Source organism: Colius striatus, chromosome 7 (assembly GCF_028858725.1).
Source record: "Colius striatus isolate bColStr4 chromosome 7, bColStr4.1.hap1, whole genome shotgun sequence".
NCBI classification, from domain to species: Eukaryota; Metazoa; Chordata; class Aves; order Coliiformes; family Coliidae; genus Colius; species Colius striatus.
The window spans coordinates 40,347-57,744 of NC_084765.1; the positions used below are offsets into that span (position 1 = coordinate 40,347).

General features: G+C 57.5%; 1 protein-coding gene across 1 annotated transcript; it reads right to left on the minus strand.

The window, feature by feature from the left end:
* Positions 1-2,330: 2,330 nt before the first annotated feature.
* On the minus strand, positions 2,331-15,284 carry ANO9 (anoctamin 9). Its single transcript, XM_061999961.1, is given in 23 exon segments — positions 2,331-2,358; positions 2,860-2,972; positions 3,105-3,198; positions 3,321-3,440; positions 4,014-4,161; positions 4,245-4,397; positions 4,859-5,025; positions 5,206-5,303; positions 5,481-5,538; positions 5,798-5,909; positions 6,447-6,483; positions 6,562-6,726; positions 7,199-7,303; positions 7,723-7,805; positions 8,266-8,326; positions 8,681-8,777; positions 8,883-9,017; positions 10,557-10,863; positions 10,985-11,034; positions 11,351-11,487; positions 11,738-11,854; positions 12,086-12,151; positions 15,232-15,284. Coding segments are annotated over 23 exon segments (2,457 nt in total). The 5' UTR covers positions 15,238-15,284.
* Between the last annotated feature and the right edge of the window lie 2,114 nt (positions 15,285-17,398).

A 17,398-nucleotide genomic window follows, 5' to 3' on the forward strand; every position in this document is an offset into this window, starting at 1 on the left:
CCCCGCGCGGTGCATGACGGGTGCTGTAGGCCCGCCCGCCCCGCGCGATGCATGACGGGTGCTGTAGGCCCGCCCGCCCCGCGCGGTGCATGACGGGTGCTGTAGGCCCGCCCGCCCCGCGCGGTGCATGACGGGTGCTGTAGGCCCGCCCGCCCCGCGCGGTGCATGACGGGTGCTGTAGGCCCGCCCGCCACGCGCGGTGCATGACGGGTGCTGTAGGCCCGCCCGCCCCGCGCGGTGCATGACGGGTGCTGTAGGCCCGCCGCTGCTGAGGCGCCAAGATGGCGGCCCTCCCCTCACGGGCTGCTGCCGGCGCTGGAGCCCCCAGCCCCGGATCCCCAACCCCGAGGCCCCCGCCCCGGGACCTCCGCCTCGGGCCCCCTCTCGGCTTCGGCCCCGGTGTGGAACCGGAGGAGCCAGGGTCTGATAACGCCGGGTCAGCGCGGCGCCGGGGCCTTTTCCCCTCACGCAGTGCGCCGGGGCCGCTGTGGCTCCGCTGCCGCGCTCCGCGGGGCCTGTGCTCCCTGCATAAGGGTGATGCAGATGGTCTTCAAAGAGAAAGTTTTGGCTTTGCCATAATTTTATGAGTGTAACTTGTGCTTCTTCGGCTTCATCTGTGTTAAAACACGCAGGATTACGGGTGCCAGCAGTCCCAGGACATCCAGGGTGTAGATGTAGTCACAAAGGCACAAACTGAAGTGTTGGAACTCTGTGGCCTAGGAGTATGGACTATGAGAAGAAGAAACGAGCTACATAAATAAACTGATAATGCAGGCTGTGAAACGTAAAAGGTTGAAAGTTCCCAGTTCTAAAGAGAAAAGACTCTAAAGCTTTGAAAGGGGCTTTGCCCTGGAGTTCACGAGCACCACAAGGAAGCTGGAAATGGAGCTGCAGTCACCAGCTGCCTTCCTTGGTAACTGAAGTTCGGCAGAATTAGGAGAGAAGCTTTGTTCCTGTAGGTTGGCAAACCCGTCTCGGGCCTGGCAGGCTGTGTGAGGGATCTCATGGGGCATCCAAAGGCTGTCCCTGCACCAGAGGCCGAGTGGAGAGCCGTGTGTTTGAGGCTGTACCGTCATCCCTGGGCAGCCACCAAGGACGACATTGTTCCCTGAGCACAAACAACGCTGCAGCAGTCAGGGAGCGGATCACCGGAGGTTAGACCCAGCGGTGGGCAGAGCTGAGAGCCCGGGTCGCTTGTGCCTCAGAGAATCCAGCACTCAGGATTCTCAGTGTGGCTCAGCGTCTGCTCCCCCAGCAGCCCGAGCAGGGCACGTTCCCGCTGTGCACAGCCAAATGCCACCCTCCTCCCGCTGCCTCCCCTCCAGCCCCAGCTGCCCACCAACACACGGCTCCTGCGGGTCGGACACGGTAAGCAAAGCACGTTTTGGGGCGGAGGATTTCTTGGGGTGGCAAAGGTGGGAAGGAATACAGCGACTCGGTGGCAGCTGAAGAGCTGGCTGCCAGCGTCCGTGCTGCTGGTGGGTTTATTTACTGTTGTTTTGCTGGTGGCAGCTGAGCCAGGCCCTGCTGCTTAGGGCGGGCTGAGCTCAAACTGCACTTTCCCAGTGTCCGTGAAGGGAGGGTTGGAGCTGCAGGCACGCAGTGCCAAGAGGAGGATTGTGCTGTCTGTGATGTGAGAGGAAGGACTCAAGTTTCTTAGTGCAAGAGCAGGGAGGTCACTGAAGGCAGAGGGGAAAAAGGGCCAAAGTGCAAAGAAAAAAGCACTGGAGAGGGATGCTGGAATGAGGTGACTGGCTTTCCCTGTGATGCTGAGGTGGAACAGGGTGACTGGCTTTCCCTGTGATGCGGGGGTGGAACAGGGTGACTGGTGACTGGCTTTCCCTGTGATGCTGAGGAGGAACAGGGTGACGCTTTCCCTGCGATGCTGGGGTGGAACAGGGTGACTGGCTTTCCCTGTGATGCTGAGGAGGAACAGGGTGACGCTTTCCCTGCGATGCTGGGGTGGAACAGGGTGACTGGTGACTGGCTTTCCCTGTGATGCTGTAAGGCAATGATTGATGATGAGGCTGGGCCATCTCCTGCAGCCCGCTGGGGGCTGCCCCATGGTTCATCCCCCACATCTCTTCCCTGGCTGCTCGGTGGGCTGGGAGGGCACATCCCCGGCTCTGCTGCAGCTTCCTTCCTCCCTCCTCGTGGCTGTGCAAGTCAGAAAGCGTCCTGCTCCCACGAAGCCACCGTCCCCTTGTCGCTTCCCAGCTGGGTCCCAGCAGGACGTGGGCAGGGCTGTGGTGGTGCCTCCGGCGCCGTGGCACGGCCGGGCTGGGCAGGGGCTCGAGTCTGAGTCTCTCATTCTGCTCACTGAGCAGCCGCTACACCTCGGTGGAGTACTGCATCTTGCTGGGGGAGAAAGGGAGGAGAGGGGCTTGTCTTTTCCCTGCTGAAATACCTTTTTCTTTTTTAAACAACTTTTAAGTGGAAAATTTGGTCAAAATTGCTCCTTATTTTAAAGTCAGAGCTTTTCCTTTCCTGAAGGCAAAGCCAAGCAGACCCCTCCTCTGGTGACCACTAGTGTTGAATTGCCTCAGGTGGGACTCGTTTCACCGAGAGCCTAAAAGCTGGGCAGCTGGGCTAGGGAGTGAGTCTGTGGGCACAGAGGGAGATGGATCCTCGTCTGTGGCAAATGCAGCTCATCTTTAAAAGAGCAGGTAGGAGAGGGTGGGTTGGAAGCTGGGGAGAAGCTGTGCTGGAAGGGGTAGTGGAGGATCTGCGCTGAGTTCCCTGCTCTGTGCTGGTGAGTGTTGGCCTGATTGTGGGGCTCTGGAGTAGCTGGATCCTGTGGCCAGGCAGGTCTCCTGCCATCTCTGAGCAGCCCCTGGCACCTTCTGGGGCATCACCCACCTCAGTTCTTTACGAAGGTTGCTGTGTTTTCTGTCCAGAAATTGATTCTTAACCGACTGGGGGACGTCAGGGATGTACCAGGCTGCGATCAGCTTGACACACAGGGCCACGTGCTGCAGAGAGCAAAGGGCCACCACGGGCCGTGAGGTTAACGTGGCCCGTGCCTGTGGCATGCACCCAGCCCAGACCCCTGGCCTCCATCCCCCCGACTGCCCCAGCCTCCTCCCGCCTCCCCGGGCACTCACCTCAAAGAGGATGAGGAAGGCAAGCCGGGCTGCGAAGATGTGCCAGAACTGAACCGTGTAGCTGTAGTCGTCGGCGTTCCGGTAATCCCGGTACCTGCAGCGCAGCCCCGTCGGTGCCCAGCCAGGCCCCCCTGTGCCGGCCACCCTGCCCTGCCCTGGCCCCCTCCCTGGGGACCCCAGGCCCTGCTTGCCCCCTGCTCGTCCCGGGGCAGGTACCTGCACTCCTTGATGCTGTCCCTGGCAAAGCCTGGCAGCATTTCAGGCACCTTTGTGTGCAGCTCAAAGTCCTGGATGCGGAAGACGGAGAGGCTGTGGTTGATGTAACCAGTTGAGCAGCTGTGGGGAGAAAGGTCCTGTTGGTCCCATGGCAAAGGGGGTGCTCCTGGTTCGTGGCCACAGTGGGGGGCTGTGGCATGCCCAAACCGAGGGCTGCAGCTCCTGTGTTCTAGGAGACTCAAAGGTCTCTGATTGCTACAAAGCCTGTCTGTCTGCAGCTTTTGTTTCTATTGTTTCCCTGGTGTGTGGATTCTCAGGTGAGACTAGTAGTATGGTTGAACACAGGATGGAGTCTCACATTTTTGGGAAGCCAGCACCCATCTGGGGTTCTCCCTCCCCTCCCTAGCTACCCATTTTCACAAAGCTTTAGGGAAACGAATGTCTCTGAGGTTTCTGCCCACTGAGCCAAAGGCTTGGAGGAAAAGGGGAGGGCAGGAGAGAGCACGTGCAGGCATCCAGGCAGTTCTGCAGCTCTCCAGCGTTACACAGTGTTCTTTCCATGCTGTGGATGATCTGAGGAGATGATGGGTGGCCCTCTGGGACGCTGAAGATGGGGCCATCTGGAAAACTCTCTCTGGAAGGGTCCCCTTCCCCACCACCTCTGCTCTGGGGCAGCCGCCCGTCAGCACTCACTCCAGGCCAGTGCTGTTCTCCGCCATGCAGGGGCTGTACGTGTACTTGTAGACCTGCACGGGGATGAAGTCGGAGGTGATGGCGATCACCAGCCCGTTCCCAATGACGGCCAGGATGCCCACGGCCTCCAGCACCTGCAGCCAGATTCCTGCGGGAGAGGAGCAGTCAGCTGGGGGACGGGGGAGCGAGGCCTCCAGGCTGCCCCTCAGCCTGCGCAGGGCCCTGGCTCACCGATGTCGTTGGCCTTCCTGGGCACCATGCGCTGCTGCAGCCGAATCATCTTGCTGGCGTCCAGGCGGATCTCGAAGAGGTTGTTGCAGAAGGCCAGCAGCGGGGCGAGGGGGAAGGCAGCGACGAAGATGGTGGTGAAACTGTACTGGATCACTGCAGAGGGGGAACCGCCGGGTGCTGGTGTGAAGCCACCGCAGTGGGGACACCCCACAGGGCCCCGAATGCTCACTGGCTTTGTCCTGCTTTTTGGCTCGTGCCAGAGGGGCTTTGCAGAGGTGAAGGGAGTCTTGGGGACGCCACACCCTCACAGAGAGGGATCTGTGGGGCCTGCTCAGGGCAGTGACTGGGCCAGAGGGGCAGAGGGACCACCCTGGGGCTACAGCCATCACCTTGGCACTCCTGGGAGGAGAGGAAGGTCTTAGGCCGGGACTTGTTCTCATTTTGGGAATGATCTCCTTGGCACGTCAGAGCTCTTGGAGCAGAGCTGAGCATGGAGCTGGGTCTCGGAGCTCTCCCTTGCCTAGGTATGTGCTCTCCAGGATCAGACTCTCCCTAACCAAGGAAGGCACATGGCTCCCCACCCAGCAGCTCTCCTCACTCACCCTCCTACGTACCCATCTCCAAGAACTCGTCAAACAAGGTGAAGATTTCGACCTCCTTGAGTTGATAGTTGCTCAGCCACTGGCTTTTGCAGGGGTCCTCGGCCTCCTCCTCCTCACCTAATATGATGCTTTTCTTCTTGGGCTGCTGCTTCTTCTTGCGTAGCTTGTAGCCTATCCAGCTGCAAGGGCAGGGAGCGATTTGTGCAGGGGACAGCAGGGGCCAACTGCTGCCTGTGGCAGCCCTGGGAACCCCAGGAAGGAAAAGGAGGGGGTCTTGGCCCAAAGAGCTGAGTTACTCTCTGCAAGAGCTGGGGAGCTGTCCTGAACGCCAGGACCCCGTGGGCTGGAGGAGAGCTTACGGGTTGAGGTACTCGATCACGTTGCTGATGGTCTGCTTGAGCAGCATGATGATGGCCATCTGGATGAAGAGGTCGGTGATGCAGCCGCTGGGGTGGCACTGGGAAGGGGCAAGAGCAGAGCTGTGCCTTGCGAGCAGGGCGGCCTGGCCTTGGGGGCTGTGTGGCCAAGGCAGGGGCTACAGCAGGCAGCTGAGATTCCAGAGCCTTGTGGGCAGTAGGGAAAGGAAGAGTGGGGGTTGTGGGGTGGGGTTGGAGCTCCGTGGCAGGTCCCTCACCTCCTCCAGCCTCCACTTGCCAGCAACGCGCACGTAGTTCCCCGGGTGGCCGTTGATCCTGAGTAAGGAGCGACAGCAACCATGTGAGAGGGCAAAATCCTCCAGGCGCTGGCGGAGGGGCAAGGCAAGGGGCTTCCCCCACCCACCATGCCCACAGGGAAAAGTTGTGGCCCTCCTGAGGTCCCAGAGCGGGGTCCCTGTGCCTGTCAGGGAGCTCAGAGGGACTGGGCTGTTGCTACACCCTGGAGAGAGTTGGGGATGTGTGCCCCAAACCCAGGCTCCCCTCTGCAGAGCCCGGGCCCCCTGCCACCGCTCACCGTCCCAGGAAGAAGGCGATGTAGATGAGCGAAGAGAAGTGTGTGAAGAACTGGAAGGTGAAGATCTTCATGGTGAAGTTGTTCTCACGCTGGGAAATGGTCCGTGGATTCTCTAGGGAAGGAAGCAAGGCCCTGGGGCTTGGTCACAGAGTAGTGGGACCTTCCCCTTCCTCCCATCAGATGTCACAGCAGCTCTTTGGAGGTTGAAGGGTGTCTTTGTCCCCCATGAGCCTTCCCTGCCCTTCACGTGAGCCTTTTAATGGCACTGAGCCCAGCTATGAACTCAGAGCTACGAGCTGGGCGAGAAGGGGCCCTTTAGCTGGGAGCAGAACTGTGTTGTGAGCTCCCCTGCAGCTGTGGTGGCTTCCTGTGCATGCCAAGTCTCAGCCTCACAGTCTGGCTGTCCCTCTGAAGCACGGTGTGGCTGGGGTCAGCCAGCTGGCACCATGTGGGCCACACATGAGCTTGGGCAAGACAACGAGGGGGCTGCTGGCCGCTCACGGGGACCTGCATGGCAAGAGCTGCCAGGTAGATGCTTTGTGATGGTGGAGGAAGGGAAGGGGCCAGGAGCCTGGTGGCTTTTGGGGACGGAGGGGTGCTGTGCTGCAGTCCCTGGGCGCGGGCAGAGGGCAGCCCCAGTTTCCCTTACCCAGGTCACAGAGGTAGAGGGCCACACGCCTGTTGATCTGCAGGAGAGAGGGACAGAATGAGGGGAAGGTTGGTGGTGGGAAAGCAAGGAGAGGCGCCAGTGCCCCACTGCCCACCTTGGTCATGACGAGAATGGTGATGTAGTGCAGCACAGCCCCCGTCATGACGGCCACGGTGTTGGCGTGCTCGCGCAGCAGCTCCAGGCTGCTCTGGGTGAAGAGGGCCGTCACTATCACGCGGTAGATGACGAGCGCGTGGGCGATGCCGATCAGCACGGCGATCTGTGGAGCGGCAGCAGGCTGGGGGCACATCTTGCCTGGGCACCAACGGCCCTTCACACCCTGGCTCCCCTCAGCAGCGCTCAGCTGGCCGTGGCCTCAAAGGCCAGTGAAGGGTGAGAGGTTCAGAAGGTGCATGTATCCACCTGAACTTCTCGTCTAGACTCTCTCCACTGGCGCGTGGGGAGAAAGGAAGGCGTCAGGGGTTTGCCTCTTCCTGCCCTCTGCCCTTCCACGCAGGAGCTGAGCCTTCAGCCCAGACCCCTGAAGGGTGGTTGGCCTCTGCCATCAGCACAGTGAGGTGTGAGCACAGGGAGGCCCCCGGGTCCTTGTGATCGGCACAGACCTGCCCCAACAGCCTGGTTCTTGCTATAGGACCCTCTGAGGTGCTGTTCTTGCAGCAGAGTAGGGGAGGGATCGAGGAAAGACCGTGTGCCATTAAACCAGACCTTCCTGTGGTCGAGCTGGCACGTACCATCAGCAGAACCAGGAGGAGTACGATGGTGCTGTGCCAGTAAGAGTGCTGGTACCGCCGGGGTTCGTGCTGCAGGTTGTTGATCAGCTGCAGAGCCAGCTCCTCCTGAAAAAAACCCACAAAACCACCCCACAGTTAGAATACGAGAAAGTATCTGGGAGAGCCCAAGTAGTGACATCCAGAGGTCATTGTGTTAATGGACATGTGGGACGAGCAGCACCAGAAGAGGGCAGGGCTGAACACCCAACCCACAGCAGCGTGGCCGCTCCTGCTGGAGTTCAAGCCCTTGTGCAGGTGGAGGAGTGGCTAGCATCTGCTCAACTCTCTGGAGGGCTCCATCTCTCCCAGGACCGTCAGATGTTGGCTCTGCTCTTTGTTTAAGTGTCTCCACTTGTAGATGTTTACATCTACAGAGAATCAGGCTGGGGAAGGAGGTCCCTGTGACGTGTCTTTTCTGTAAGAGGCAGCTGCCTCCTGCCCTGAAAAGGCAAGCACTGAGCAGGAAGGATGAATGGCATCCTCACCTCATCCTCATCCCAGCCGTACAGGTCCCAGTTGGTGACCACAGTGGCTCTCTTCCTCTTCCACAGCTCCAGGAACACAGTGGCTGTGGGGGAAGGGAGAGAGCTGTGACACTTGTGGCATGGCATCAGTGAGACACATCATTCTGGCTCCGTGAAAAACACCTTTCAAGGGCAAGTGGTGATTCAGTGGTGGCATCGCAGCTGCTCAGAGACCAGGGGTCTGCTGGGCTCCTTCCATGGGGAAGGTTAAGGAGGCTCTGGCAGCTCCTCCCCCCTCTCTGCCAGGAAAGCCTGGCGATGGGTGAAGGATGAGGAGGTGAGGAGTGCTTGGGGAGCTGAAGGAATGTGCCGGGGTGGCTTTGTCCTTTGCCTTGTCTGGAAAGGGAGTTGATGGCCCTGGAAGAAGAGGGGTTAAGGACTAAAATGCCCCTGAATGGTGAAGCTATGTGGATGTCCCATTTTCCTCCATCTACTCTTCCCCTAAGCTGCAGCTGATCCCTCTTCCCTGCTGTGTGCACTTGGCACCAAGACATTGACACCTACCCCAGATTGCCATGAATATGGCAAACAAAACCGTCCCCTCGTTGTCAATCATGTGAGTGACCTGGAAAGGAACAGAGAAGAGCGTAATGGGGCACTGGGGTGCAGGGGCTGTGGCACCTCAGGGCCTGGGGAGAGGCCTCTGTGCTCAGCGGTCCTCTTGCCACCCTGGGACAGGTAAAGATGTTGCAGGAGGGCAAAATGCAGGCAGGGGATGGAGGCTGGGACTTGTTAGAGGTCAACTCTTCCTTGGTGGTGATGGAGACCATGATCTGGCTGTAACTCCTCCTTACTACAGAGGTCAGCAGAGGTTTCCTGCATGTTGTAGCCAGTCTGCTGGGGTGCCTTTCCCCTCTGCTGGCTGGAAGTGCTTCCCCATCCTGTGCCTTGAGCCTGGTTTGGGGAGGGGGCTGCCTACCTTGGCGTAGGTGCAGGTGTCGGAGAGGAGCCAGAACGGGCACTTCTGGTCACAGAGTGGGCACATGATGGTGTTATTGGCCTCACAGATCTCCTTGCTAGAGAGAAAGGTGCACAGGGAAGCAGAGGGGAGAGTAACAACGGCCCAAAGCCACGTGCCCAGCAAAGGCTGGCGATGGGCTGTGAGTTTGGCATTCCCTTACCTCATCTGGCTGGAGCTGAAAACCGTAATCCCAGCCACAAAGACCAGCAGCCCGCCCACTGCAGCGAAGCCCAGCAGGTAGGTGTACCAGCCCAGCCAGGCAAAGTACAGGGCCACCTTCTCGCCAAAATAGCACCTAGAAGGGAAGGTGAGATGGGGCTTGTGGCCAGGGGAAGAGACCACGCTGGTGGGGGTCACTAGAAAACGCTCTTCCACCACGACGCGGAGCCGCAGGGACCGTGAGCGCGGCCGTTCCTGGGGGAGGGCAGCAGCAGCCTGTGTGAGTGAGGGGAGGCAGCCGGGGCTCCTGGTGCTCTGGCTGCCTGGGGGTGCAGTGAGCTGCCCCATGCCCATCCCCATGGGGCCACAGGCTGAGGTGATGCAGGATGGATTGCGAGCCGAGGGCACTGTGGGGGCTGGCTCGGCCTGGCCTCACGGTTAGAGACGCCTGTGAGAGGGCTTTTGCTGTTCTCAGCCAACCTGGTGACTGATGCAGGCCAAGGAGGGAGAGTCCGTTTCCTTTTTGTTCCTTCCCCTCCTTGTCTCACAGGCCCCAGTGAGAGCCCCTCTGGCTGATGCCCACCCCTGTGTGAGGTCTCACATGCTGCTTCTGCCTTTCCATGAGAGGAGCCCAGCTCAAGGGAAGGTGCTGCGTGTGGCCAGATGAGAGTGGGGGGAATGGCTGAGACCAAGTCACAATCCATGCAGAATCATTTTAGAAATGCTGGGCTTGAAGAGAAGGGTGCTGCTGGGAGCAGCGTTTCTCAGAGCACAGCAATTTCTCCTCCTGGGCTCAGCTGTCTCCCTGCAGAGCTTTCATGGCCCGTTCTTATGGGGCAGAATCTCCTTTGTTCTGGTGTGGGGAAGAGGGTCGGAGGCACGAGTAGGGAATGATGGTAACTACTCACTGATGGACCTGCCTCCCCTCCTGTCTTCCAGAGGAATTAACTTTCTCTCAGCAGTCAAATGTGGAATGTGCTCCCTGGCCTTTGTTTGAAACAAACCCCTTAATAAACCCCCCACCACCCCAGTTTCACACTCAGCCCCTTAATCCTTCTGTGGTAGCAGTGAGTCGTGACATATTAACCTTAGAAACGATGAGCTGTCTGACCTTGTGCACCAGGGAGGCGTTGAGAGCCCCTCGTGCCCCTGCCAGACGCGTGAGCTGTAGGAAATGTTTCAGGAAGCGGAGTGTGTCCCTGACTTAACATTTGCTCTCCCTAACAGAGCCCACTGACAGCTTTATGAAGCAGCACGTTCTTCCGGAAAGTTAATCCTCTGCCTCTCTTAGAGTAAGGGCTGTGCTCTGTGGTTCTGGGAGCCTGCAGTGCCCCAGGTCCTGCCTCAGGCTGGCTGTGCTGCACTGATGCTCTGTTCCCATCTCGCCTTCCTTTTGAAGGTGGGAGCGTGTGGCTGAGAAGCAAATGGGCTGATTCAAACCCCGGGCAGGTGCAGGGGCTGTTTCATGCTGCTAAATTAGCGGATGGAGCGTGGTGCCACAGGGATGCCCCTCAGGCTAAGAACTTCTCAGGCTTCAGAAGCAGCCCCAGGTTTGCAAGAAGGGCCGGGTCCAAACTAGTGACTGAAAACACGGCAGGCTGGCAAAGGGCATAAAGCTCTCTGGGTTTCAGGTGGGGCCCCTGGCGATCTGCTGTGCCCCCTCTGCCCGGCTTACCTGATCTTCCCGATCGGCTGTTGGCAAAATATATCTCTCCAGTGAGCCCATTTCTCCTTCAGCATTTCCCTTAGCTCTTCTTGCTGGACAGCAGAGAAGTTGGTTGGATACAGGAATATTGGGCAGCCTTAATTCCCAGCCCAGCTCCCAGGCTGCTGTTGGGGGCTTTGTCGTGCCCCAGTTCCCCAAAGCCTTGTTCCTGCACCCCCCGTGGCTTTTCCTCCCCGGCACCGTGTGCTCGGCCTCACCTCGTGCAGGGGAAACGCCACCTCAAAGACTTTCTTCTTCACCAGATCTCGCAGCTTCTCTGTCAGCAGAGCAGAATGGGAAGGATTAGTGAAGCTTTGCTCTTGCCCCATGTGCTCCCTGACAGGCAGAATCACCCCGAAAACCCAAACGAGAAGGCACAGGAGGCCCTGCTCTCTTACCGAGGTCGGGCGTCGGCGTGTTGTGCAGGATGAAGTACACGATCCGGATCCTGGGCAAAGAGAAACTGGGGTGAAAGGCTGCCCTGGGGGCACACACTTGTATTGTGTGGGCCTGGAAAACAGGAGAGGGAAGGAAGGAAGTGTGCACCAAGATCCTGGGAAGGAAAGGGAGAAGAGATGGGGAGCTGGCTGTGAGGGAGGAGCTGACAGCTTTGATGTGGTAGGTGGAGGTGGCCTTCTGTGGAAAAGGAAAAGCCTGACACAACTGTGAGCTGAGCTGGAAAATGGCTGTTGGTGTGGAGGAAGGGCAGTGTAAGGTGCTGGCAGTCGGCAGCGTGGCTTGGCTCAGCCCAGCTCGGCACACACCTGGTGGTCACAGGGATGTCACCATCCATGTCCTGGCTCTGCAGTCTGCTGTCAGGGTTCCTCAGCAGCCACTGGTATTTCCGGAAGATGTGTTCTGGGGCACGGACCCCATAGAAGAGCTTCTTGTCCTCAATTTTCTAGTGGGTGGAAGAGACGAGCTGTTACAACAACGGTGGCAGAGCCAGAGGGGCAGGGGCTGTGTGGGTCCCAGGGCTGGGGTCTCTCCTGGGTGAGCATGCAGTGTACTTTCCAGCACTGATGGGATCAGCTTCATGATTCAGGTCTCTCCCACCTCCTGGGTTTGGACAGGAGCCCAAACCAGGCTTGGTTCCTGGGTACCACAAGATAGCCAAGGATCTGCTGCCTTTCCCTCCTTCAGCCCCTCACCTTGATGGCGAACCCCTTCTTGCTCAGCTCGTCCAGGAACTTCTTCCTCTTGATCTCCTTCTCACTGCCCATCTCATGGATGTCACTCACCAGGACATAATCCCACTTCTCTTCATCCTGCCCGCAGAGAACACCAGGGAGTCAATAGGGGTGGCAAGCCGAGAGCTCTCCTCTCAGCTCCAGCCTCTTGGAGGTTTGGGCCTTCCTCATGGCTGTGTAAAGGGCCCCTTGGAACTGGGAGTGAGCAGGAGAATAGGGAAACTGGGGCAGCTGCTGCCTTAAACGTCCTCCCCACCTCTGTTTGAGCTGTGCTGAACTCACTGTGAGTGCAGAGAGAGCAGAGCTTACCGGGACATCAAACGTGTCTGTGTCTTCGAGAGGAAGATCCCTCCAGGGAGTCAAAAGAATTTCATCCTGTGGGAGAGAAAAGCAGCAAAGGCTTCAGTGTGCTCCGTGTGGGCACACACCAAACCTCTCCCTGTGGGTAGAATTGTGTTACAGCTTAGGATCAGGATCCCCTCAGAGCCAAATCCCTCTGCCAGCAGCCACGAGGGATGCCCAGGGATGAGGGGACGCACAGGCTTGTCTGAAGCTACCTCCCCTACGCTCCCACTCTCCAGTTTGGAATCCTCCTGAGCCATACATGGCTTCATGTGGAGGGATCCTGGAGGGACTGTGGATGTGTGCAGCCTCCCCTTGACCTCGTGCAATGGCCAAAACTCGTGGTACCCTGAGGTCTCAGGGAGCCAGACTGAAGGAAAAGAAAGCTCTCCCATTGTCCTGGACTTCAGCCCTTCTCATTTCACCCGATGCCCTGACATTTGTACTGGGTGAGTGTCAACACTCAACTTTCTCTCCATGCTACAGTGGTTTTTACAATCTTTAATCAACCTTTTCTGCTCTTTGGTTTCCTTGCAGACAGGGCACTGCTGGCTTTTTGAAGGGTGGGGAAGGTTCTTTGAATTCCAGAGAAGGGAGAGCGGTGCACTGGCAATCAGAGGCTTGCACAGCCCTGGGACTGCAGCAGAGCAGGTGAAAAATGGCTTCTTGAAAATGCCTTGATTGCCTCAGTCTGCAGCCAAGGGATGGAGAGAGCAGGATGAGCTGCTGGCTCTTGGCTTCCCCCTAGTTCCCTCCCTGCGCTACTGGCTCTGAAGAGAGCAGCTGTGCAGGGACAGCGCAGATGCTTCCCTTCACTGTTTGAGTGAGTTTAATGATGCTTAGATACCCGAGGGGTGCAGCTGTGATGGTGCATGAAGAAAACAAGGGCTCTGTGGCAGCAGCTGTCCTCTGCCCAGCAGGATTCCCCTTCCCTCTGCTGAAGGATGCTGCAGCGAGCACCCTCGGGGGGCCTGGGCCCGGTGGCTGCCCAGAACTGGAGCACATTACCTCCAAACTGCTTTGTCCTTGTCCTCTGTGCCTGGCTCCCTGATGTGACTGCAGCCTGGTTTTGCAGCCATAGTTCCCTCTTAGGCAAGAGGGAATCGGTCCAACCAGTCTCTCAGTGGGTTGACAGCGTGCTCCAGCCTCAGCCCCAGTGAATGTGAGGAGCTGGATAGAGACATGCTCTGTGGGCCGTGCTGAGAGGGGGCAGGAAGTGGATCCTGGCTTAAAACCAGCATTTTGTTTGGTTTTTTCCAGTTCTTTGGTGTGACTCATGGTGTGGCCACTCAACAGTCCTGCTGCTGTTCCTGAGGGCCTGGTGACACAGCACAGAAGTGGGAAGGAGCTGCCAGGGGATGGGGAGATGGTGTCAGTATTGCTGCCAAAGACACTGGGACCCGAACCAGTGGCCAGCCAGACGAGTTCCTCCAGCTGTAATCTCGGGAACAGAGATCTGGTGGTGGTGCAACCATGCCCTGATGTAAGATCTGGATCCCAAGCTTCCACTGAAGAATGAGGCCATGGGAGTAAGAGATACTAGGATGAGGAAAGGGATGGAATGCTCGGCCAAATCCCCTCTCTTGTGGAGCTCGAGCCTTGGATTTGCCCAAAGCAAAGGAGCCACCAAGAGACTGACCAAGAGAAAGCTGCAGTGAGAAGGCTTGAGAAGAGAGATGTTCTCCCTCAGAGGTGCTGTTGCAGTGAGGACCAGAGCTTCTCACTGCTGAAAGGTACCTCAGTTTAGGTCAGGACTGTAGGGGTTTTGTCTGGGCCAGGTTTTTGGTAGCTGAGGGGTGGCTACAGGGATGGCTTCTTTAAACAAAGATCTGCCAGGAGCAGATGTGCCAGAGCAATAACAGACAAAGATTGCACTCAGCTGCAGAGGGGGATTTGCAAACTCCTGCTGATGGATTTCATTCATGGGGGTGGCTGCTGCCTGGACACAGGGGAGCTGCAGAAGGCAGGGTCAGTGCTGCTCCTGCACCCAGCTGCTTTATTGTCCTGGGCCCCAGTGGCCCTGATTACAGCTGCTGTGCTCTGGCAGCTCAGGCCCCACGTGCAGACAAGGCCTCCTGGGCTCTGCAGCGGTTTATAAACCCTGGACTCTAATCCTTGCTATCAGGGAGGATGTTGCCTGTCTTGCTCTTTCCTGCCCCGTGCTTGGAGCAGGGTTGGAGCTGTGTGAAGGTGGAGGGAAGTAACCTGCAGCACGAGAAGCAGGAATTCCATGTTAAGAAGGGTTTGTGCCTGGTTTCTCTCCATCTGTAGCAGTGTGTCCGTGGCCCCCTGTGGCAGGTTGGGTCACCTCCTGCCCTGCATGAGCTACTGGATCCTTCAGAGAAAGGGGACCAGGCAGCCCGGGGCAGCACCTCAGGCACAGGACCCAGATAGGATCTGGCATCTTTGTTTTCCTTTCTAACTGTGGATTGGTGAGGGTTTGGGTGGTTCCCATCACCCACACTGAGATGATCATCTTGCTCTTATCTAGGGGATGTTTCTTACAAACCCTTCTCGTAGAGCACTTCCACCTTACCTCATACTTTCCTGAGAACTGTGACAGTCTCTACTGGAGCGGGCAGATGGCACACCTCTGTGTTTATCTCAACCTTAGAGCTTGCCTGGCTTTTTGAGTTAAAATACCTGCATCTTTTCTTTCAAGCCAGAGAAACAAAACTGCACAGCTCCCCCTCTCCCCTTGCTTTCTTTCAGGTACCCCTGAGACACCTGGGGCTGTCAGCTCTGCTGCTGCACACAGTGCCTCTTCCTGGGTTTATATAAGATAAAGGTCTGGTCTCAGTCCAAACCATCCTTCTGTGCTGCAGCACCTCTGAACCCTGCTTCCAACACCCCCTGCACCCCGGGCTGGAGTGTGGGGCTCGGCTCTGCCTCGCTGCAGGGAGCTGCAGAGCCAGCAGCACACGCTGCTGTCCCCAGCCACCTTCGTGGCAGGAGTGAGATTGCTGGCTGGGGAGAGGAATGAGGCTTTTCTAGCGCTTTTTCAGCACTCAGAAAGCTGAAAGCCCGTGAGTGGCAGCGCTCAGTGTCCCATGTTTCTGAGCTACAGGTGGCTGCAAGGTGCTGGAAATAGCTGAGCAGTTTCTGTTTCCTACCTGCATGGTGGAGAGCCTTTCTCTTTCCCCCCTCTCTCCCCTTGCTCCTCTGGGCAGTTCTCCAAGCAGCTGTGTGTCGGGCAGGCGGTGAAGCTGAGGCCAGAGGCAGAACGAGGTGTGAGGCTCCTGGGGTTTCTCCCCGAGCGAGGTTTCCTTCCCAGCTCCTTCGCCTGAGGTCTCATGTGAACCGAGCGGTGACTTGACTTCCGTGTGGGACTCTCGCCTGCCTTGGGAGGGAGCTGCCTCTGCCTGGCAGTGGGCAGATAGCGAGGAGCAGGTGAGAAAGCTGCCCTTCAGCCCTGCTCACAGGAGTGGCGAGCCCAGCACCGCCCAGCACAGCAGGCAGGTAACCCTGCCACCTCCAACCCTCTGCCGCTCTGTCTTCACCCTCTCGGTGCCACCACTGCTCGATGTTCACCACTGTGAACAGCCCCAAAGAGGTGCCACAAATGAGGGCCAGGAAGGGAAGGGTGGTATTATCAGAAAGCTGATAAAATAGCTTTTATTAGCAGAGCTATGTCTTACCAGGTATGAGAAAAAACAAACCCAAAAAAGAGAAAAGCTGCCTGGTTCTTGGGGTGAAGTCTGGGCTCTGCAGAAGGGGTTGGGGGTGAGAGGTACAGGCGAGAGTGAGGACACTGCTTCACGTTTTTCCCCACTTCCTCACTGCCTGGGACAGTGGCCTGGTTTTCCCCGTGTGAGATTGATGGTGCCTTCCCTGTCTCCTGACAGAAGAGCAAAGACCTTTGCCACTTGAGCAGTGCCGGGTTAAACCGAAACGGGGTTAGGTGCAGGTGGGGCAGGCACGTCACTCCACCCGCGCGTCTGTGCCTTCCTCCTACGGGCTGTGCAGAGCGGGGCTGCAAGGACTTTGCTCACCCACAGCACAGCTAATTGAGTGTGGGCCTTCAGCAGCACTCCCCATGACTCATGGGCTCTCAGTACCCGGTGGGGAAGGTGAGTCTGTGCCTGGGGGTTGGCTTTGTCCAAGGTATCTCATCCCCGCGGCACTCGGAGGAGACAGTGAGCTTTCTCTTCTGTTTAGGGGGAGTTTTTCTTTTCCTGGGCAACATTTACCTCCTTTTGTAGCAAGGCAGGTGACCAAATTGATGGTGTTCCTCTTTCAGCATGTTCCTTCCCAGGCAACCCTCCTGCAACACGCTGCCTCAGCATTTACTGCTCCTGGGGGACTGGTGCTGCACAACTGAATCCAGGGAGGGAGGTGGTGAGCCTTCCAGCCCATTGGTGAAAAACCTGCTTAACACACAAAGTGTTGTGGAGCTCTGGGTCCCACGTGTGGTGAGGTGTTGCAGCCTTTGTAAGCAGCTACAATTGTTTAGGATATGATCACTGTTTGTTGCTGCTGGGGCTGGTGAGGTGTTCCCGTGGTGGTCCACAGCAGCATCGCATCAGCCCGGCGGACTCCAGCCACCCTGGGCAGGGGCCTGCCCTGTGCTGAGCATGCTGGCTGCATGCGAGCGTCTGTAACTTAGGATGGTGCTAAAATACTTCTTCTTCAGTTCCCAGGGTCTTGGATTTATTTGATTTCTCTTTTTCAGGAGAAGAGTTTGAAGAGTGTTGCCTCCTGTGTATCTGGCCAGAAGGACATGAAAGAAGAAAGATCCTTCAGAGGAGCTCATTTGGATGTTTTTCAGCCCCAAACTTCAACTTTCTGCTTCTCTGAACCACCTTTGTGTCACTTATGAACAGATTTAAAGCAGAGGCTCTTCATCCTGCCCAGGTATGTTGAGGGGAAAAGTGTGCACCAAGGATGCAGTTTGGAAAAGATAGAAGCTGGCTGCTCAGCTTCACGTGACAGCCCAGCACTACAGATGTCCTGAGCTACTAGAGGAAGCTGCAGTTCAGTTTGTGTCATGAGTGGCACAAAATGGGTGGGGAAAAAGAAGTAAAAAATGAAAATTAGGACCTTTTCTTTCTGTCTTCGTTTTGAAGACATCACTGATAACCAGATAGAAGTGTCTGGGACAAACTGCTGAATGAAATGAGCTGGAGAAAATGGACATCAGGCTTGAATCCTACCTGCTCCTGGGAGAGGGGAGACAAGCCTCAGACAGAAGCCAAGTGATGCTACACCGATGCGTGAAACCTGACTAGTACTTGCTGAACCTGCTGGGGTTAGGGTGATTGTAGTGGCTAATGAGCAATG